At 33.6% G+C, this 18,751-nt stretch overlaps 1 protein-coding gene across 1 annotated transcript in view; it reads right to left on the reverse strand.

The window, feature by feature from the left end:
• The window catches only part of unc13bb (unc-13 homolog Bb (C. elegans)), a 128,312-nt gene extending 111,605 nt beyond the window's left edge, over window positions 1-16,707 (reverse strand). Inside the window, exon 1 of the mRNA XM_056467035.1 lies at window positions 16,503-16,707. Coding sequence (XP_056323010.1) covers window positions 16,503-16,524 — 22 coding nt within the window. The 5' untranslated portion in view covers window positions 16,525-16,707. The remainder of the gene's footprint in view (window positions 1-16,502) is intronic.
• Window positions 16,708-18,751: the final 2,044 nt, after the last annotated feature.

Below are 18,751 nucleotides of genomic sequence, written 5' to 3' on the forward strand. Positions count from 1 at the left end.
CTAAACTAAATTCAGTTATAAACCTAAATAAAATTATAATAGAATGATAAAAGTAAACAAAATAAACAAGCAAAGATGAAATCAAAAACAGACAACTAAAAAAGTAAAAAAGCAAAAATTAAATACATTAAAAATAGGTTAAACAAAAGAAAGAAAGAGAAAAAAAACGCAAAAAAATACACAGTTAATAAAATAAAAAAAAATAAATAAATAAAAATTAACACAAACAGAAAAAAATGAATCTGAAACAGAAAAACAAACCTTTGTGTTCATAAGCATGTAATACACAAATAAGCAGATAAAAATGCTGGTAGGGCAGAGAAAAAACTGATTGCAAAATCCTTGCACGTTTTCTGTTTGGAAAACAAATCTGACGTTTTGAACAATACTCTTGTTTCTGTGTAAGACTTTGGCCACGCAGCCATACAATAACTATTATGGGATTGAGCTGTGATTTAGAGCAGATTACTTCTGATAGCTGCTTGAGCCCTGTGTGCTGGATGAATATGCCAGATGGATGCTGGGATTGGATGCCAGGCTGCAAGACATCACAGTGGATTACGAACGCATATTGCAGTAACCTCTCACTGGAAATCAGAGGTAGTGTACACAAGCCTCGTGAGACAGGACAATGTTAAGAGTAAGGCTGAGAGGTTAACAAAGTACTGAGAAACATGAGTGCAAGAAACGTGATAGACAATCACTCTGTGGTGTTTTTCTTTGGAAGTCAGCGAGATGGAGGATATCAGAGTGTGTGACCGTTTTCCACATTTCTAGCAGAGCGGAAAACGCTGTTAGGATTTTATTGAGGCCTTAGGGTATGGGTCACTGTGTCAGTGGAAACTCATTGTCACTCATTCCTGTGGGTGCCAATAAAGGAAAGTGATGCTATCAGTTTAGATTTAAGCCTTCCTGTGACACAGAGTAAATGAGCTTCACAGAAACTTCATTTGTGGAGCATTCGGATAGCCTGATGTCATTATATTTACACTACATGACAAACGTCTTATAGCCTATCCAAGTTTTAGGAGCAACAAATAATAACTTGACTTCTAGTTGGTCATTTGGTATTAGAAGTGGCTTATATGAAATGCAAAGGCCTCTAGATTACGCTTATTTTACCTAAATAAAATATGATCATACCTTGATTTTTAATGATTTAATTAGGACAGTAAGGTCTGACTTTGCTGAGGCAAAAGTCTTGTCACTTAACAGAAATAACGAACAGTATAGAATATAAAGCATGGTGCAGTGGAAAAAGAATTAATATTCTGAATGACTCTTGAGTTTGGAGGACTGCATCCAAATCCAGATTCTTTGTATTCATCTTTAATGCCTCCTCCTCCATCTTACGCCAGACATGCTCAATAATGTCCATGTATGGTGACTGGGCTGGCCAATCCTGGAGCACCTTGACCTTCTTTGCTTTCAGGAACTTTGATGTGGAGGCTGAAGTTCGAGAAGCAGCGCTGTCCTGCTGAAGAATTTGCCCTCTTCTGTGGTTTGTAATGTAATTGGCAGCACATAAGTCTTGATACCTCAGGCTGTTGATGTTGCCATCCACTCTGCATATCTCTCATACTCCCCCATACTGAATGTAACCCCAAACCATGATTTGTCCTTCACCAAACTCGACTGATTTCTGTGAGAATCTTGAATCCATGCAGGTTCCAATAGGTCTTCTGCAGTATTTTGTGATGATTAGGATGCAGTTCAATAGATGATTTATCAGAAAAATCTACCTTCTGCCACTTTTTAAATAATCAACTAAACGTCAAGTTATTATTTGTTACTCTTACAATTGGGATCAGCGGCAAGACATTTGTCAGGTAGTGTATTCCTGAATAATGTTTAAAAATCAGCATAAGCCATTTTAGCTGGATGAAGATGGTGTCCTAACCTGGCCTACAGCCTGACCACATGAAAAAAAAAAGGCAAAACGCCTCTAACACCATCTAACTTCCAAGCCTGATGGCCAAACAACTGGAAAACCAGCAAAGATTAAAATCACAATTAAATCACATCCAAAAGAAACATTTTTGACATAATATATGCGTGTGCTGTGCTGCGTGTGTATTTATTATGTATATATAAATACACACATGCATGCATATATTTAAGAAAATGCTTATTTATGCATAAATATAAAATATATACAGTGCGCAACATAAATGAGTACACCCCATATTGAAAATGAATTTTTTTTTCATTTCTCAGTGAATATAGATCAGAGATGCCCAAACTTGGGTCCGCGTACATGTTAACCTTTGGTTTGGCCCAACATCCCATTTGAAAAGAGAGGGAAGAATGTGTGATTATCTTTGACAACGATAGTCATTTCCAAATTTAATGTAACATTTTGTTTGCTTGTTTTCATTTATTTTGTAAATGAATCAGATTTTTTTATATATAAATACTGTCACTCGACGCATGCACAAGAAAACGGCTAGCAAATCAAGGCAAAGGCAGGTGCAGTGTAGTACATTCAGCACTGAACTCTATTGTGTTATTAATGGGATTGTTTATGTTTTTACTGTAATAGGTTGATTATCATTTTTTTTAAAATATACTGCATTAGTTAATATAATTTATAGTAATGTTTTGTAGTTATTTTTAAATATTAGGAAATTAATTAGGAAATGAATAATTGAAACTTTATTGTAATACAGTTTGATATTTTTTCTTTCAGCCCACAGGCCTCAATTACTTATACTTTTTGGTCTGTCATAAGAAAAAGGTTGGGCACTCCTGATATAGAATATATTTTGGTGAATTTGAACAAAACAGATTTATTAAACAGATATATTTATTAAAATAATATTTTATTCATCAAGCATCTTTAGAAATAGAAAGATAATACATTTAAGTTCATGTGAAATGTTGGAATAAAATTACAAACTACAAAATTTTCAACAAAATTTTATAAATTAAATGTTTTGCCATTTTTTTTTTTATTTATTATTTTTCCCTAACATATAAATCTGGGCGTACTGTTATCATTAGTTATTTTGTTAGATTAGCTCCAGATTTGGCTTGAGTACAGACTAATCTAAACTAGGGCTACACAATATATTGTTTTAGCATCAATATCGCAATGTGTAAATCCGCAATAGTGACATCACGTGCAATGTGGAGTCAGGATTGTAATTGACCAGGTACAACCGTTTAGAAGACATGATCATTTTGGAGTCATTTCAGTTTAACATAAAGTAAAAAGTAAAAGTTTGTGATTTTAAGGCCTCTGTAAACATTTCAAGCGAGTTTAAAGCATTTTTCAAACAAACAACTTTTATGTTTGCATCTTTAACAAGGATTTATTGCAGTTAATTTTTTACACAATGAAGGATATACTGCACAGCTTTATTGTACATTTGATTCCTTTATTTCTGTACCTGTATAGTTTTAGACTCCTTTATTTGTATATTTGCTGTACTTTATCTCTGCTTGTAGTTTGTTTATTATATTTTATGCAAATGCACTCCCCTTTAAAATCATCCCAATCAATCTAAAATTATTACATTTATTAAGTGAAATATCGCAATAAAATTTGCAGAAAGTAAAAATATGGCAATGTAAGTTTTTTCCAGTATCGTGCAGTCATATGTATATGCACAAATACTGTAAAGCTTCCTATAGACAATATTAATCTAAATGAGAGATTTGTGAAGGGTCTACTCTCATATGTTGAGCACTGGATATGTATATGAAATATATAGACATTTAAATAGTTTTTAATGCATGAATTGTGTATTACATATACATAATAAATATATATAATACACACATATATCTGACGTCAAAACAAACTTTTATTTTGGATGCGATTAATCTTTGCCCAGCACTACTTTTCATTTATGTCAAGCAAAATTGATTTTAAACGCAATCATGTTGAAACTGATGTTATTTGGGGTTTATTTCATGAGAACAGCTTCCCAAAGCTTTTTTTTCCAGAAAAAAATGGATGCCTGGATGCCAAACACCTTTAAACCATTGTTTTGTGTCAGTTACATAATAAGTGGATGTCACTTTGAGACTCCTAATTGTCTTCTGTCAGTCAATTCTGCGACAGCAACCAATCACACGCTGCTCATTTCCATATCTGCTCTGTTCATATTTTTTGTATATAATACTGCTCAAGATGCCTTATGGCATAAAGTTGCTTTCTATGCATTTAAAATGCTTCCTAAAAATAGCTAAATGATATATAATCCACAAAAGTGGGATTATTTCTGCAACTTCTTAAGCTTTTTAGAAAAAAAACCCAGGTACAGTAAAGCAGGAAATGCAGTGCATTAAGCAGGAAGTGGAATCGATGCGTCATAGTGTGACTGCTGGTGTGTATCGTTCACTTTCGACCCTGCAGAAGCTGCATGACTGGATGGAGAGAGCAACAGATGGCCAGAGGATTACATTCACAATCCCCCCACTCAGTCCAGCACTCCTCACCGGCAGACACACTCACACTCTATATCTCTGGAGCCCTACTATTAAACAAGTTACATTCAAATCTTTTTAATATTACATTTCTTCTGACATTTAAAATGAAACAGACTTTTAGCTTAGAGCATTTACCTACCTTAATTAAAAGGACAGTAAAGTAAATTATTTTATTAATTACTCACCCTCATGTTGTTCCAAATCCCGATACCCTAAGAAGGTATTTTAGATGAAATCCAAAAGCTCCCTCACCCTCTATTTACCGCAATAGGGCTTTGCAATATGACAAAATATAACGTAAAGAGAAAATAAAAGGTCTACCATTACATATTATGCTCTATTGTTTATGTTGTGGTGTCGCAAAATACATTGTTTACAGTAATACTTTTATTACTGTATATGGCAATATTATACTTTATTATTTAGATGCAGACTAAATTTCCTAGTGATGGGTTGCAGCTGGAAGGGCATCCGCTCCGTAAAACATATGCTAGATAAGTTGGTGGTTTATTCCGCTGTGGCGACCCTGGATTAGTAAAGGGACTAAGACGAAAAGAAAATGAATGTTTGAATGAATGAATAAATGCAAACCAAAAGATTTATAACAGCATCATGCAAAAGTTGCAATCTTAAAAGTACAATGCTTACATTTTGCATTTTATTTAGCCGTATTTTATGTCGTGTCTGTAATCATTAGTTTTGGGAAAATTGTTTCAGTCACATTTATTTGATATTCTACATTTCTTAAGCAAACATTTGCCCTGAAGTTCCAAATCAAGTCAGAAATATGACCACATATAAATTGTCATTACTCTGGAGGATGAGGGAGCTTACTCACCCTCATATTGTTCTAAACTCTAGACTGCTGTTTGTGTTCAGAACGATTTGAGAGAGAGTAATTAATAATGTGTTTTTTATTTTGGGGTAAAAAAAAAATGATATAAACTGTGTGAATTAGATATGACCGATTTGCAATACAATAACTGTCTCTTTTCCATTTAAAGTCAACCTGGCAATTGTGTCAGAAATGTGATAATTTCTGACATATATGGATTATAGATCCTCCATGGAAGTTTTTGGAAAATGTATATATGTATATACAGGCCGTATCCTGAGCAGCTACTGTGGTGGTCATGGAGGAGTGGAGAACATGGGACTGATTCCTGTGACGCTCCAGGGACAGACGAGTCTTCACTGAGGCCAGCTTCCAGCCTCCGCTGCTGAGACTGCAGCTCTGCACAAGACGTTTGGCCAGCGGAGAAATTAAAATGGTCGTACCCAACTGAGTCTGGTTTCTCTAAAGGTTTTTTTATTCACTTCGCCAATTAGTGAAGTTTTTTTTCCCTCTCCGCTGTCGCCACTGGCTTGCATGGTTCAGGATCTATAGAGCTGCGCATCGTTGGATTTGCTCTTCAATATTTGGACTCTCTGTAGTGATTTTTAAACCACACTGAACTGAACTAAACTGAACTTAAACACTGAAAACTGAACTACACTGTTCCAATTTACTATGACCTTTTATGTGAAGCTGCTTTGACACAATCTACATTGTAAAAGTGCTATACAAATAAAGGTGAATTGAACTGAATTAACATTATATATACACAGTTGAAGTCAGATTAATTAGCTTTCCTTTGAATTTTTTTTATCTTTTTTGAATATTTCCCAAATTATGTTTAACTGAGCAAGAAAATTTTCACACCATGTCTGATAATATTTTTTCTTCTGGAGAAAGTGTTTTATTTCGGCTAGAATAAAAGCAGTTTTTAATTAAAAAATAAATAAATAAATAAATAAAATACAAAACATTTTTAAAGGTCAAAATTGTCAGCCCTTTTAAGCTATATATATTTTCCGAATGTCTACAGAACAAACCATCATTGTACATTAACTTGCCTAATTACCCTAACCTGTCTAGTTAACCTAATTAACCTAGTTAAGCCTTTAAATGTCACTTTAAGCTGTATAGAAGTGTCTTAAAAATATCTAGTCAAATATTATTTACTGTCATCATGGCAAAGATAAAATAAATCAGCTATTAGAAATGAGTTATTAAAGAAATCTTCTCTCCGTTAAACAGAAATTGGGGGGAAAAATAAACAGGGGGGATAATAATTCAGGAGGGCTAATAATTTTGACTTCAACTGTATATATTGCGATACAATTTCATAGATGAGTTGAATAACTATCTAGAAAGAATTTATTATTTTAGAGTGATTGGGATGATTTTGTATAGGAGTGCATAAAATGAACAATCTGCAAGCGTAGATAAATTCAATAAAGAAATAGATACTAATGAAATAAACAGCATTTTATTATTTTCCAGAGGACTCAAACTGTATTCAGGCACATAGTAATTGAATAATCAAACGTAAAATGTTACTGTATAGTCTTCGTTGTATAAACAACTCAATAAAAATTTATCGTTATTACATTAAAAATGGTAGGATTTTCCTTTTAAAACCCTCACACAGTCGCAGGCCTAATAAAACACTTGCAAAATGATAAATTATAATGCAGACTCAACATTGCGTAAACTCGCGATGTGCCTACTGCAAATGATCACATTGCAATATCAATGCTGAAACAATATATTGTGCAGCCCTATTGCAAATCTTTAAAAAAATTAAATTAAATAAAAAGTCAATCTGGCATGGCATTTTTTTTATTTGTACATGAAACAAAATAGATTTTGATTAAAGATTAGTAAAAAAATAAATAAATTGTGGATTAATTTGCATGGATTAATTGTTTACCTTAAGCCTAACCATGTGCTCTAGCAAACTGACATTGTAAGTGACAAGGGAAAAAAAGTGTTATTAATTTTTAGGTTTTGCATTTTATTTCTGATATATGACAATGGTTTGCTGGGATTTGTTTTTCAACAAAAGTTTGAGTTATTCTAATTTTGTACAACTAATAACATTTGCATCTTATTAACAGGGGTTTGCCATCAACTACTATCAGTTTTAGAGTCATATTTATACATGCATGACAGACCTAAGCCAGCAAACCTACAACCACAAAAACAGAGCAAAAAATAAATAAATAAATAAAACCAAAACATAATTAGAGATATGATTTTTGGGCAGAAATTACACAAATCATTCTGTGCGTAAAGTAATTAATTCTGTAAAACTGCTGAACAACTATATCCAAATGTATTTTCTGCTTTCCATAAATGATTTAAACACACTTGCATCACAAGCTACCTCCGACATCAGGGGTCACAATGAGTAAGCAAGTGAACGCATTAGAGATGTAAATTTCAGCCATCCATGCAATGTTTCATAAATACAATCCATCAACACACACGCATACAAAGCTGCCTATTCAAAACTCCTTTATCTTTTTAATTAAACATAGTGACCACAGGAGAACAGCAGCCCGTATGACTATAATAAAGACGATCTGATAAATGTCAGCAAACGTGCAGCAATTAAATTATTCTCCAAAGCCCAACACACAGTTCTATAGACAGGGCCAAAGTGGTTACAGTAGCAAAACGCAGGTCCATCTGACCCCATATGAACATAGAGTGTGTGTCTGTATAATGTGTTTGCATCAAAACGGCTCATTTGTGTGTGTAATGACATCACCATGGAGATGCGCCTTTTGTCTGAAGAGCAATAAATAAAGAAACAAAACCCTGATGAAAGAGGCGGACGGTGAGTCAGGAAGGCCAGAACGCTTCTTAGGTTAGTCTAAATACAGATAATGCATTACAGAGGAGGATGTACAACAACCAAACCTGCACTAGGAAAAGAAGAGAGAAGCTCATGTTCACTGCTCCCTTATAACTGGGAAAGGTACCTTTTAAGATGTAGCTTTCAAGCACAGGATGCACATTATTTATGCAGTTAATAATTAAATAAAGAGATATGCATGGTGCCAAGACAAGAAGTCCATTTTGGTGACTGAATGAAAGCAGTTAAAATTAAAGTAAACTTACAAAGTGATTTTATATATAGAGAAAGCTAATTATTCAATTAGTGTCTTCTGCCTTCAGAAAAAAATTGTCTTCTTTCATATGAAAAATATTGCTAAGTTACGAAGTACGCTATCCATCTCAGATGCAGAAAGGCTAGTCCATGCTTTTATGACTTCTAGGTTGGATTACTGTAAGGCTCTGTTCGCTGGTTGCCCAGCATCCTCTATTAACAAATTTCAGCTAGTACAAAATGCAGCTGCCAGAGTTCTTACCAGGTCTAGTAATTATGATCATATCCCCCCAAATTTATCCTCCTTACACTGTCTGCCTGTTAAGTTTCATATAGATTTTAAAATATTACTTACCTATAAAGCTTTAATTAATCTAGCTCTTGTTTATCGAACCAACCTCCTGTCTCGCTATAGTCCAACCCGCTCTTTAGATGTCAAAACTCAGGGCTTCTGGTAGTACCTAGAATAGCAAAGTCGAGTAAAGGAGGTCGAGCCTTCTCATTTAAGGCTCCTAAACTCTGGAATAGCCTTCCTGATAATGTCCGAGGCTCAGATACACTCTCGCAGTTCAAAACTAGATTAAAGATATTTTTAGTAAAGCATACACTTAATGCATCACATAGAGATATGATGCATGAATGTACTCAACGCATCTTGTTTATATACACTATTAACAGCAGCTATGCTAATTATTCTCTTTATTCTCTATTTCCATATGGGGATACTCATCCCGAGGCGCCCGGAGGTTATGCAGTGTCACTGATGTGATCCAAGACCTGTGAAAAGATGATCTCAAGGTTTCCACAATCCTGGACCAGGCCATATCCTGAGCAGCTGCTGTGGTGGTCATGGAGGAGTAGAGAGCATGCGTCTGATTCCTGTGACACTCCAGAGACAGACGAGTCTTTGCTGACGTCCAGCGTTCTCCAGCCTCTGGTGTCTAGACTGCAGCTTTGCACAAGAAGTTTGGCCATAGGAGAAATGGTCATGCCCAACTGAGTCTGGTTTCTCTCAAGGTTTTTTTATCCTTCACTTTCGCCAATTGGTGAAGTTTTTTCCTCGCAGCTGTCACCACTGGCTTGCATGGTTCGGGACTTATGGAGCTGCACATAGATGGATTACTCTTTAGTGTTTGGACTCTCAGTGGTGAATGTTAAACCACACTGAACTTAAACTGAGCTGACACCGTTTCAATTCACTATAATCTTCTACATGAAGCTGCTTTGACACAATCTACATTGTAAAAGCGCTATACAAATAAAGATGAATTGAATTGAATTGTCTGCCTCATAGTTTCAACGAACTTCAAAATATGGGATGGAATAATGTAACGAGACATACATATTCTGACAACTACTTTATAAAACAATGTGATCGTACCACATTTTGTCATACTTTAAATTAAATAATTATTATTATTTTAGTGTATTGCTGACAAATGGGAAAAGCAGTTTGGAGGAGAGTGGCAAAGAATTCAAATTAAAAACATTCATTCATTTGAGTATTTTGGGGCTGCACTATAATGCTTAAAATATTTTAGTCTGTTTTATTTGTATCTTAAACTGTTACTTAGAATTTTTATTTTAAGAATTGTTTTTGTCTTGGTTGTTTGTACAATAAAAAAAATCTAGAATAATTATTTTCCCCTAAACACATTAAAGAGCCCCTATTATGCGTTTTTGAAAATGACCTTCCATGCAGTGTGTAACAGTAAAGTGAAATATCCAGCTAAGGCTTAAATCTGAAAGTGGACCATGTTTAAAACAATTGATTGATCAATAAAAGAGTCGACTCATATTGGTTCGAATGAATAACCACTGTAACGAGTCTTTAGTACTGTCGGCTTGACGTCGGTATGGAACTCAAGCCCATCCCATTTGTTGTGCACGCAGACCTGGGAAAATTGAAACCCCCGGCGCCACCCACAAATACTGTAGAAAGAAAAAGAGGAAAACAAACATTGTAGTAGATCCCGGTTAAATCAAGTTGCGTAGACGCTGCGCTCTGAAGTGTGAGGGAAAGGTCTATTCTGCAGATATAGTAATGTCAAATTTAATACTTTTTAAGACCCCATGACAACCCTGGTTAGCTGTACTTTCCTTACCCAAAGATGAGGCTGTAGAGAGTCAGTGATTGATGGTTTATTTTTGGAAAATACATTTAAAAAGATTTATTTTACGACTTATTTAAGAGAAGTAACCACAATACCGTGAAACCGTATTATTTGTATCCAAGGTTCTCATACTGTCAGAATCTTATACTGGCTCATGCCTACTTCTATATGACTTTCTATCAATAGCTGCTCACATCAAAATTTGAGGCACTGATGTCTGCCAACAGAATATCTACTGGCTTTGCAGCCCTTTACCTAAATTTACTACCTCAGGATCATGTGTCCTCCAGAAGCTTACTCTCTGCAAGTGAATTCCACATTTTAGTGCCCTCGATCCAAAAAAGGCACAAACTCAATTTCACAGACTTTCATTTGAACCGTTTCATTGGCTATATGTTCAAGTCACAGCTGAAGACGTTTTTGTCAATGCTAGATCTTTAACTAATTACACACCTTTCCTATCCTATTCTTTTTAAACTTGTGGTAACACTTTATTTTAAGATGTCCTAAATGCATAAATGCTGTTCATATAATCCTGAAATCCTCCAGTTCCAGTTACGCTAAAAAAGAAGAACAATAAGGAAACTACAGCACAATTGAACCATGCAGATTTCTAAAACTGGTTTCCTCCATCCAATTCAAACTTGAACTGCAAACACGTTTTATGTGAGTAAAAGGGAAACTTGAGGACACAGTAAATCTGTTGAGAAATGCTTTGAACATTTAAACCTTAAACCAAAAAAAGAAAAACAATCTCTTGTGAGACGCACTCAAATTTGCCAGTTTGGTTCCTGAACAAATTACTCTCTGAATAATTGACTTGTCTGGAGATCCTCTACATGTTTTTTTTTTCTGCAAGTGTTTGTATCTGCAAATCTGCTCGTCTCCACTGACTCTCTGCTTTACTTGCATAACTTCAGTTATGCCATTCTAGATCAACAATGTTTCTGAGGAAAGGAGGTGATGGGGTTAAAGGCATCTATGGTTTCCTTTCAACAAGGAAGGAAAGTCTGCTGCCCTTAAATCGAATGAAACGCAACACCACTCCTTTAAAAACCTCATAATATGGTCACTGTGATCCAAAGACGACAAGTTTACAAAGTTTTTTGGCTCCGAAAAATGTAGTTTTTGTGCATATATCCTGCCAAATGCATTATTTTTCATTCTAATAATGACAGCGATCAGTAAATGCCTCTAAAATTTGTCACTGATTTTACTCAGATGAAGTACTTTTTTTAAACTTGGTGTTTTTTCACAACATTAGCCGGGTTTCCATCCTAACATGGAGCAAATTACTTCAAAGTTTGCAAAAAAGGTAAAAATCCCAAATGCAAATTAGGTGAGCTTCCAACAAGACTGGATGACTTGCGCTACTGCACTTGAAACGTTCACTTGAAAACAGAGGCTTATTTCAGACACTTTTCAAATGCATCAATCCTCTACATTTTAACAATCCATTTTCAATGTGGTACTTTTGTAACACAAAAATGAAGCACAAAAATTTTTAAGACAATCTCACAAGTGAATACATTTGAAAACTCTGTTTTAGGGCTAATTGTATGGGCTAAGCTGGTTCAGCGTAGACTAATGTAATGTAGTCTGACTTTTATTTGAGATTATGTCTTTAAAAGGTAAAAGATATAATGTTAGAAGCCCTGGTATATGGTTGTAAACTGTGCTGTTACAATTTACTTGTGAATACTTTTATGGCACCTCAGGGCATCATTAAACAATCTGTTTAAAGACAATTAAATTGTGAAACTGTGACGACTAAATTCACTGTAAATCTAACTGCATTTCATATTTAAATGTAATATTGAGTTAAATTATTGTTTATTTAAATGTAAAATTGAGTTATTATAGATGTATACTCACTTGCCTGCCTAAATAAAAGCTTGCAGACAGAGCTGGGCGATATGGCAAAAATTATTTGATATAATATCGTTCATCTGCCCATCTCTATCTGCAGATGTTGGTATGAACAAGATTACAATATAATACAATATTAGTATTGTATATTTGAACTACTATTCAGTGATTGTATTGTTATTTAATACTTGTTCATTTTAAAAGTATAATATTTAAATTGTAATGTAATAATATGCAATAATACAATATTATCATGAATATTATATGAATTTATATGAATTATTTTTAGATCTAACGTGTCACAATATGCGCACAATATGAGCCCCAACCAATGAGAACCAGACAAAATGTAAAAAAAACAAAAGCTGTACATGCCTGACAATAAGATTTTTTTAATATATTAATTTTCAGCAATCTCCACCTAATATTAACATGCATTTTCAGTAAGATGCGTTATCACCTGGTATTACGATGTGTTCGAATGTTCCTTGTAACCATTGTGTTCGGATTTTCCCTTCCCTCTTATTTTGCCACACTTTACATTACTTTTGCAGAAGCATTCAGTGTGATGGAACAGTCGAATGAACAAACCCATGATATGCAGCTTATGAATGAGTAAAAAGCAACAAATAAAAATCAAATATGAGTTTTGATTATAATCCAATTGCTTTAATACATGCCAGTGAGGTATGAATATCTTAATTTGGAGCATTTTCTTAAAACATGGATTAGATGTGCTCTGGATACAGATTGAAAGCATTCGACCACAAAAACTACCTTCTGGAAATGATCAAAAGTGGACAAAAATAAAACCTTTCAGAACTCATTTACACGTGCATTTAGTGTCATCTACTTGTGATCAGGTTAACAAAAACACAATACCAGAGGTGTAAACGGAGACTTTGAATCTAAACCACTTCTAAGCACACTGACAGATATGATTCATTGGATATACAATTTTAAGATACTTGGTTGCAAACAATCTTAATGGGCTAAAATTTAATTTAGTAATGTTCAACCTAATTTGTTTGTTTAAATTCAGCCCGTATAAATTGTAAAAAAAAAAATTATAATAAAAAAAAAAAAAGTTAATCCAATGATAATTTTTTTTTTCTGTATAATTTGCTCCCACTGTAATGCATATGGTTTTTTGTTCTGTTTTGTTTTTGTAAAGAAACCTACATGGTTGGTTTCGTGTGTCTTATTTGTCAGAAAGCACAATCACTGTTTAAATGACATTAGCCTGTGCTTCTTCATATACTGTACGTAGATGTTGATGAGCGATCAGCGTACAGATCCGTCCTCCCCCACATCCCCATTCAGCCTTTAAGCAAAATGAGCACCTACGTTAACCAGAGACACTTTCACCAAAGACAGTCAAGCCAGCACTGCCACTGGAGCAGATTGAGCATTGATAAGAAAGAAAGGAAATGATGGGGATGCTGGTCTGCCATTGGCCAGTGACCAGAGATAAAAGGAGTATGTGGACGTCTGAAGGAGTATGAGAGCAGGTGACACACACAGTGTTTCATCTGCTTTCCTTCAAGCGCGTCTGATGAGAGACCACTGATTATAGAATACAACATATTTTAATACAATAAAAAAAATACAGATTTTAAAGTAATAACTCGATGAAATTACAAAGTGTTTATAATTATATTTACATTTATTCATTTAGCAGATGCTTTTATTAAGAGTGAATTACAAATAAAGATAAAAGTACCACTTAAAATTACATGAAGATTGGAAAAATGTTAATCCTCCAACTACTAAACTATGTCTTGAAGAACCAGACTACTTTAAAAGGCAACATTGGACAAATTCACAAGATTTAGGGCCTTTTCTTCATTTTCCCCAAAGCAACGTATTGTAAATGTATTGTAAAATGTTTTGATTAGCACTGTATTGTATACTTACAGGCTGGTGATGGGGTATCTGTTTTTGTTTTGTTTTTGTTTGTTTGTTTGTTTGTTTTTAAAAGTTTATGCATATCAAAAAATTAATCCTTGAATTTGTGATTATTGTAATTCTATTCAATGACCAAATAAAACTTACTTGACAAAAAAAGTTTATAAAGACGTTAAATTATTACATTTATTATATTTATAAATATATTATTTACTTATTATTACTTTTCATAATTTATAAACAATAAAACTGGAAAACATTATTAAGATTAATGTTACATAGTGTGTTTACATTTACTATAAATATTTAACAAGTACAGGCATATATACTCTCTATATACAGCATCAGATTTAATACAGCACAACTAATTATTTAATATTACAAATAAATTCTTTCAAAATACAAAAGGTCCATTTGCATTTTCATAAATGATTTCATGATTTTCATAAATCATGTTTTTATTGGGCATTGAAAAGCCCTCCAAAAAATTATTTATGAAAATGAATAAAAACAGGTTCAGTGAATCTGCAAACTATATAGCTATATCACTATACTATGTCCAAGGACAAATTGTTTAAAAAAGGTTAAACACTTAATATAAGGCTGCACAATATATCACTTCGGCACCGATATCACAATGTGATCATTAGCAATAGTCAGATTGAAAGCATACGCAATGTTGAGTCTGGATTATAATTCAACATTTGCATGTGTTTTTGATGCCTGTAATTGTATAATGACCTTAAAAACATTCAGGCATAATAAATTGTACCATTAACAACGATTTATTTTATTTAATTATTTTTATTTTTATCATTCAGTTACTGTACTTGAATATTGTTTGACTCAGGAAACGCTAAAACACTTTAATTCAATTGCATCTTTTTCTTGATTTTATTTATAGATTGTTACGCATGAAAATATGCAAATGCACTGCAAATAGCACAGTCCATATCGAAAATGTGTCGGGGGATGCCAAAATGTTTATAGATTGTTTATTAGATTTTATGGAGATACACTCCCACTGCAGAATCATCCCAAATCCTTCTAACATTAAAAGCAATTCCAGCATTATGGATGTGACATTTGCAGTAAAAACTCAAAACATAAATTTACAGAGAAAGATATGTTAACATTATATTGACACATCTGTTTATATTTTCCAGAACAACTAACCACAAAGTCAATGGATCAGAAAAATATCAATCTGTAAACATGTTTTGTATTTTAAATAAACATGCGTTATGGATGTGACCAAAAAAGTATGCGAGTTTACAGTATACAACATGCTTTAAAAAAATTCTGTGAATTAAACTGCAACTCCCAAACAATAGTGCTAATCAACAGGATGAAATTTGGCTCTCTATAGAACAAACATGATTGATTTCATTTTATTTCATATTTTTGCATTTATGAGGGAAAAGTTTCATTATGGATGTGACACTTCTATGTTATGGATGTGACATGTGAAATTGCCACTCGTGTGACTTTGGTAAATCAAATATAATTGTTTAAAAACACTGACAGACATTTTTGAGTATTTCTAAAGTACTTTAAAATACTTGCTTACACAAAAAACGTCAAGCAGTTTCAGTATTTTGGTGAAAACTTAATTTTTTTCATGGCAAGGTTGACATTCGCATGGAATTGGTCATAACTTCTTTCCAAATAGAGATATTCAAGTTATCTGGTAAATTTGTATTCATATCGCAATATATAAATAGCAAAATAAAAAAAATTACAATGCTAGACTTCTCCAATATCGTGCAGCCCTAATTTAATTTGTTGGTGTTTATGGTGCATGTAAGTTAAGATTAAAGATCCCTTTCCTCCATAATATTTCTTGTCCATCAGTTTTTATCATACCTCATCGTTTTAAAAATGTTTATTTTTTGTTGCACGATTTTTGGAGGCTGCTGAGCTGCATTACATCATGAGGCCAAACAGCTGCTTGACGGAAACTGCATCATATCTATAGCCAACCTGAAATTATGTAATACTTCCACCTGTTTGATCCCTCGCCCACATCAATACATTTAAACAGCCTCCCTAACTAAAACCGCAAACAATACAGAACAAATTAGTAATAATAAGACATGTACATTTGCTGACGCTCGCGCCTTCAACGTAAACTTTTCAAGAAATAAAACACCTGTTCGCCGCACGCTGCCAAATGCAAACACATACAGAACGTTCAGAAAACATTAAAACAACATCCAAAAACAACCCTTACCTCTCACGCACAGGAGAGACATGGCAAGCGAAGTTTTTCCTCTCGGTTAAATCCTGTCAATAGGCTGAAATCGAAGTTCTCAGCTGTCCGGTGACATTTCAAACGGTGTCACAAGTTAGTCCCTCGTGAAAAGCGCACTACGGAGAGCGCTTGAAGATGCTCGACGCAGAAACTCAACACTGTCCGACAGGTGACGCGTCCTGATTCTGATGATGTCCCATCGCCATGATACAAATGTATGTATGTGGAGAAACTCACGGGATAAGAGGCGGGGCTGGCAGGGATTTTTTAATGACGCCAGGATTGCCCCTGACCTGGAGGGCGGGGATTTCTGGACAATTGACCAATGGATGAGGCAAAGGGCGTGGTTTGTGGAGGAACAGGTGTGACGCTGAACGTTTTCATGTTGAGAAGATGTGAATCAATATTCTGGCGATGGTCAGAATAAAGAGCTTTTTGGATTCAACGATTATTGTAAGCAGGATGGAAAGTTCTGTTAATTAATGCACTTAGACTTTAGACTAGATAGCCCATTGAAAAGGCTTTAGGACAAATTAAATTTTTACTTATTTAAATGTACAAATTCTGACTGAGGAAATGAGCTAGCCAGTTTGTTATCTACCTACAGTTTTTAATGTTTTTTGTCGTTATTGTTGTTGTTGTTGTTGTTGTTGTTAATGCTGTTGTTGTTGTTGTTGTTGTTGTTGTTGTTGTTGTTGTTGTTGTTGTTGTTGTTGTTGGATTTTAACAAATTTTAAGGGATTCCTAATTGAGTTTTTTATGATGCATAATAATAAATTAGCATTTTTTTAAATAACAATTTTTTTCATACTTCTTCATTCAACATGTTTAATTTAAAATTCTAATCTCATAACATTATTTATAAAACTGTAATAACTTACAGTTTAAATGTACATTTCTAAATAAATACTTTGTGGTAAAATAGCATGGTAAGCACTTATTATGGAAATACTTTTGTTGCATCAAAAAGTGTGGTTATGATCGGACAAGCTAATGCAGCAAAGATTAGAGCGTAAAATGTCGCTAAAATGCAGTATTTGAACCTATAATTCCCATAATTCCTCCTATAAATAGAAATTCAGGAGAATAACTGCAAAAAGCTCCACTTTTTGAGAAAAAAGAACCACCCCTTTCAAGAGGCTGGCTACAGACCTGTAGATGCAAGCTACTATTAAAACTCGAACTTTTTGGTTTTGTTCACTAAAGAAAGGCTACACAAAGACAAGATTTTATGGTTAAAAAAGATTTAAACTTTTGTGACCTCTATTATTTGTTATAGGTCTACTTTATATAATTATTTCTTCTTCGCCTTCTACTTCTATTTCTTTTTATTCTCCTTCTTTTGGTTCTTCTTATTATATTATTACTATTAATAAAATAATAATTATAATGTGTTGGTCAAAAGCTTCAGTTTTATTTTGTACATTATAATGTTATTTATTTTGTTCAGTGCAGAAAGAAATATTTTTGGCATATTTAGAGCAATAATGATCTTTATATATATATATATATATATATATATATATATATATATATATATATATATATATATATATATATATATATATATATATATATATATATATATAATTATTTTAGGGGGGTGTTTTTAACCTTTAATGGATATAATAGTGCAGAGAATTGACAGGAAATTGTTGGAAACAGAGAGAGGGGAAGGGTCGGCAAAAGACCTCAAGCCGGAAATCAAACTCAGTTTGCCGCGAGCACCATAGTGCTATATATCGGTGCACTTAAACACTAGGCTATTGGCGCTGACAGTATATGTTATGATCTATTGGCTTTTTATTGTTTCTATTTTGGGATATTTGGTTTAAATTTTTTGTGTACATATTTAATATTTATTTCTTTTTAAATTTTTGTTAAAAAAGTTATTTTCCAAGATTTTGTTCTAGCTTTACAAAACAAACATTGTGCATTTATGAAGTATGCTTCACACAGGTGAGTAGGCTTGACAAACCACCTGTAGAAACACACTCTCTTTCTCTTTCAAGACAAAAAATTAAATAAAATAACCTCCCCCTTTCTTACGTTAGCACTAAATTCTCGGAGCACAAAGAGTTCCTTTGTATAATTAACATTTCTTGTCTGTATTGCCTCTTCTTGTTGAATCCCCAAATGCCTCCTCAACTGTAAGTTGCTTTGGACAAAAGCGTCTGCTAAATGACTAACTTTAAATATGAATTATCCATCATATGTTTTAAACAGCG

This window comes from Danio aesculapii, chromosome 10, assembly GCF_903798145.1.
Source record: "Danio aesculapii chromosome 10, fDanAes4.1, whole genome shotgun sequence".
NCBI classification, from domain to species: domain Eukaryota; kingdom Metazoa; phylum Chordata; class Actinopteri; order Cypriniformes; family Danionidae; genus Danio; species Danio aesculapii.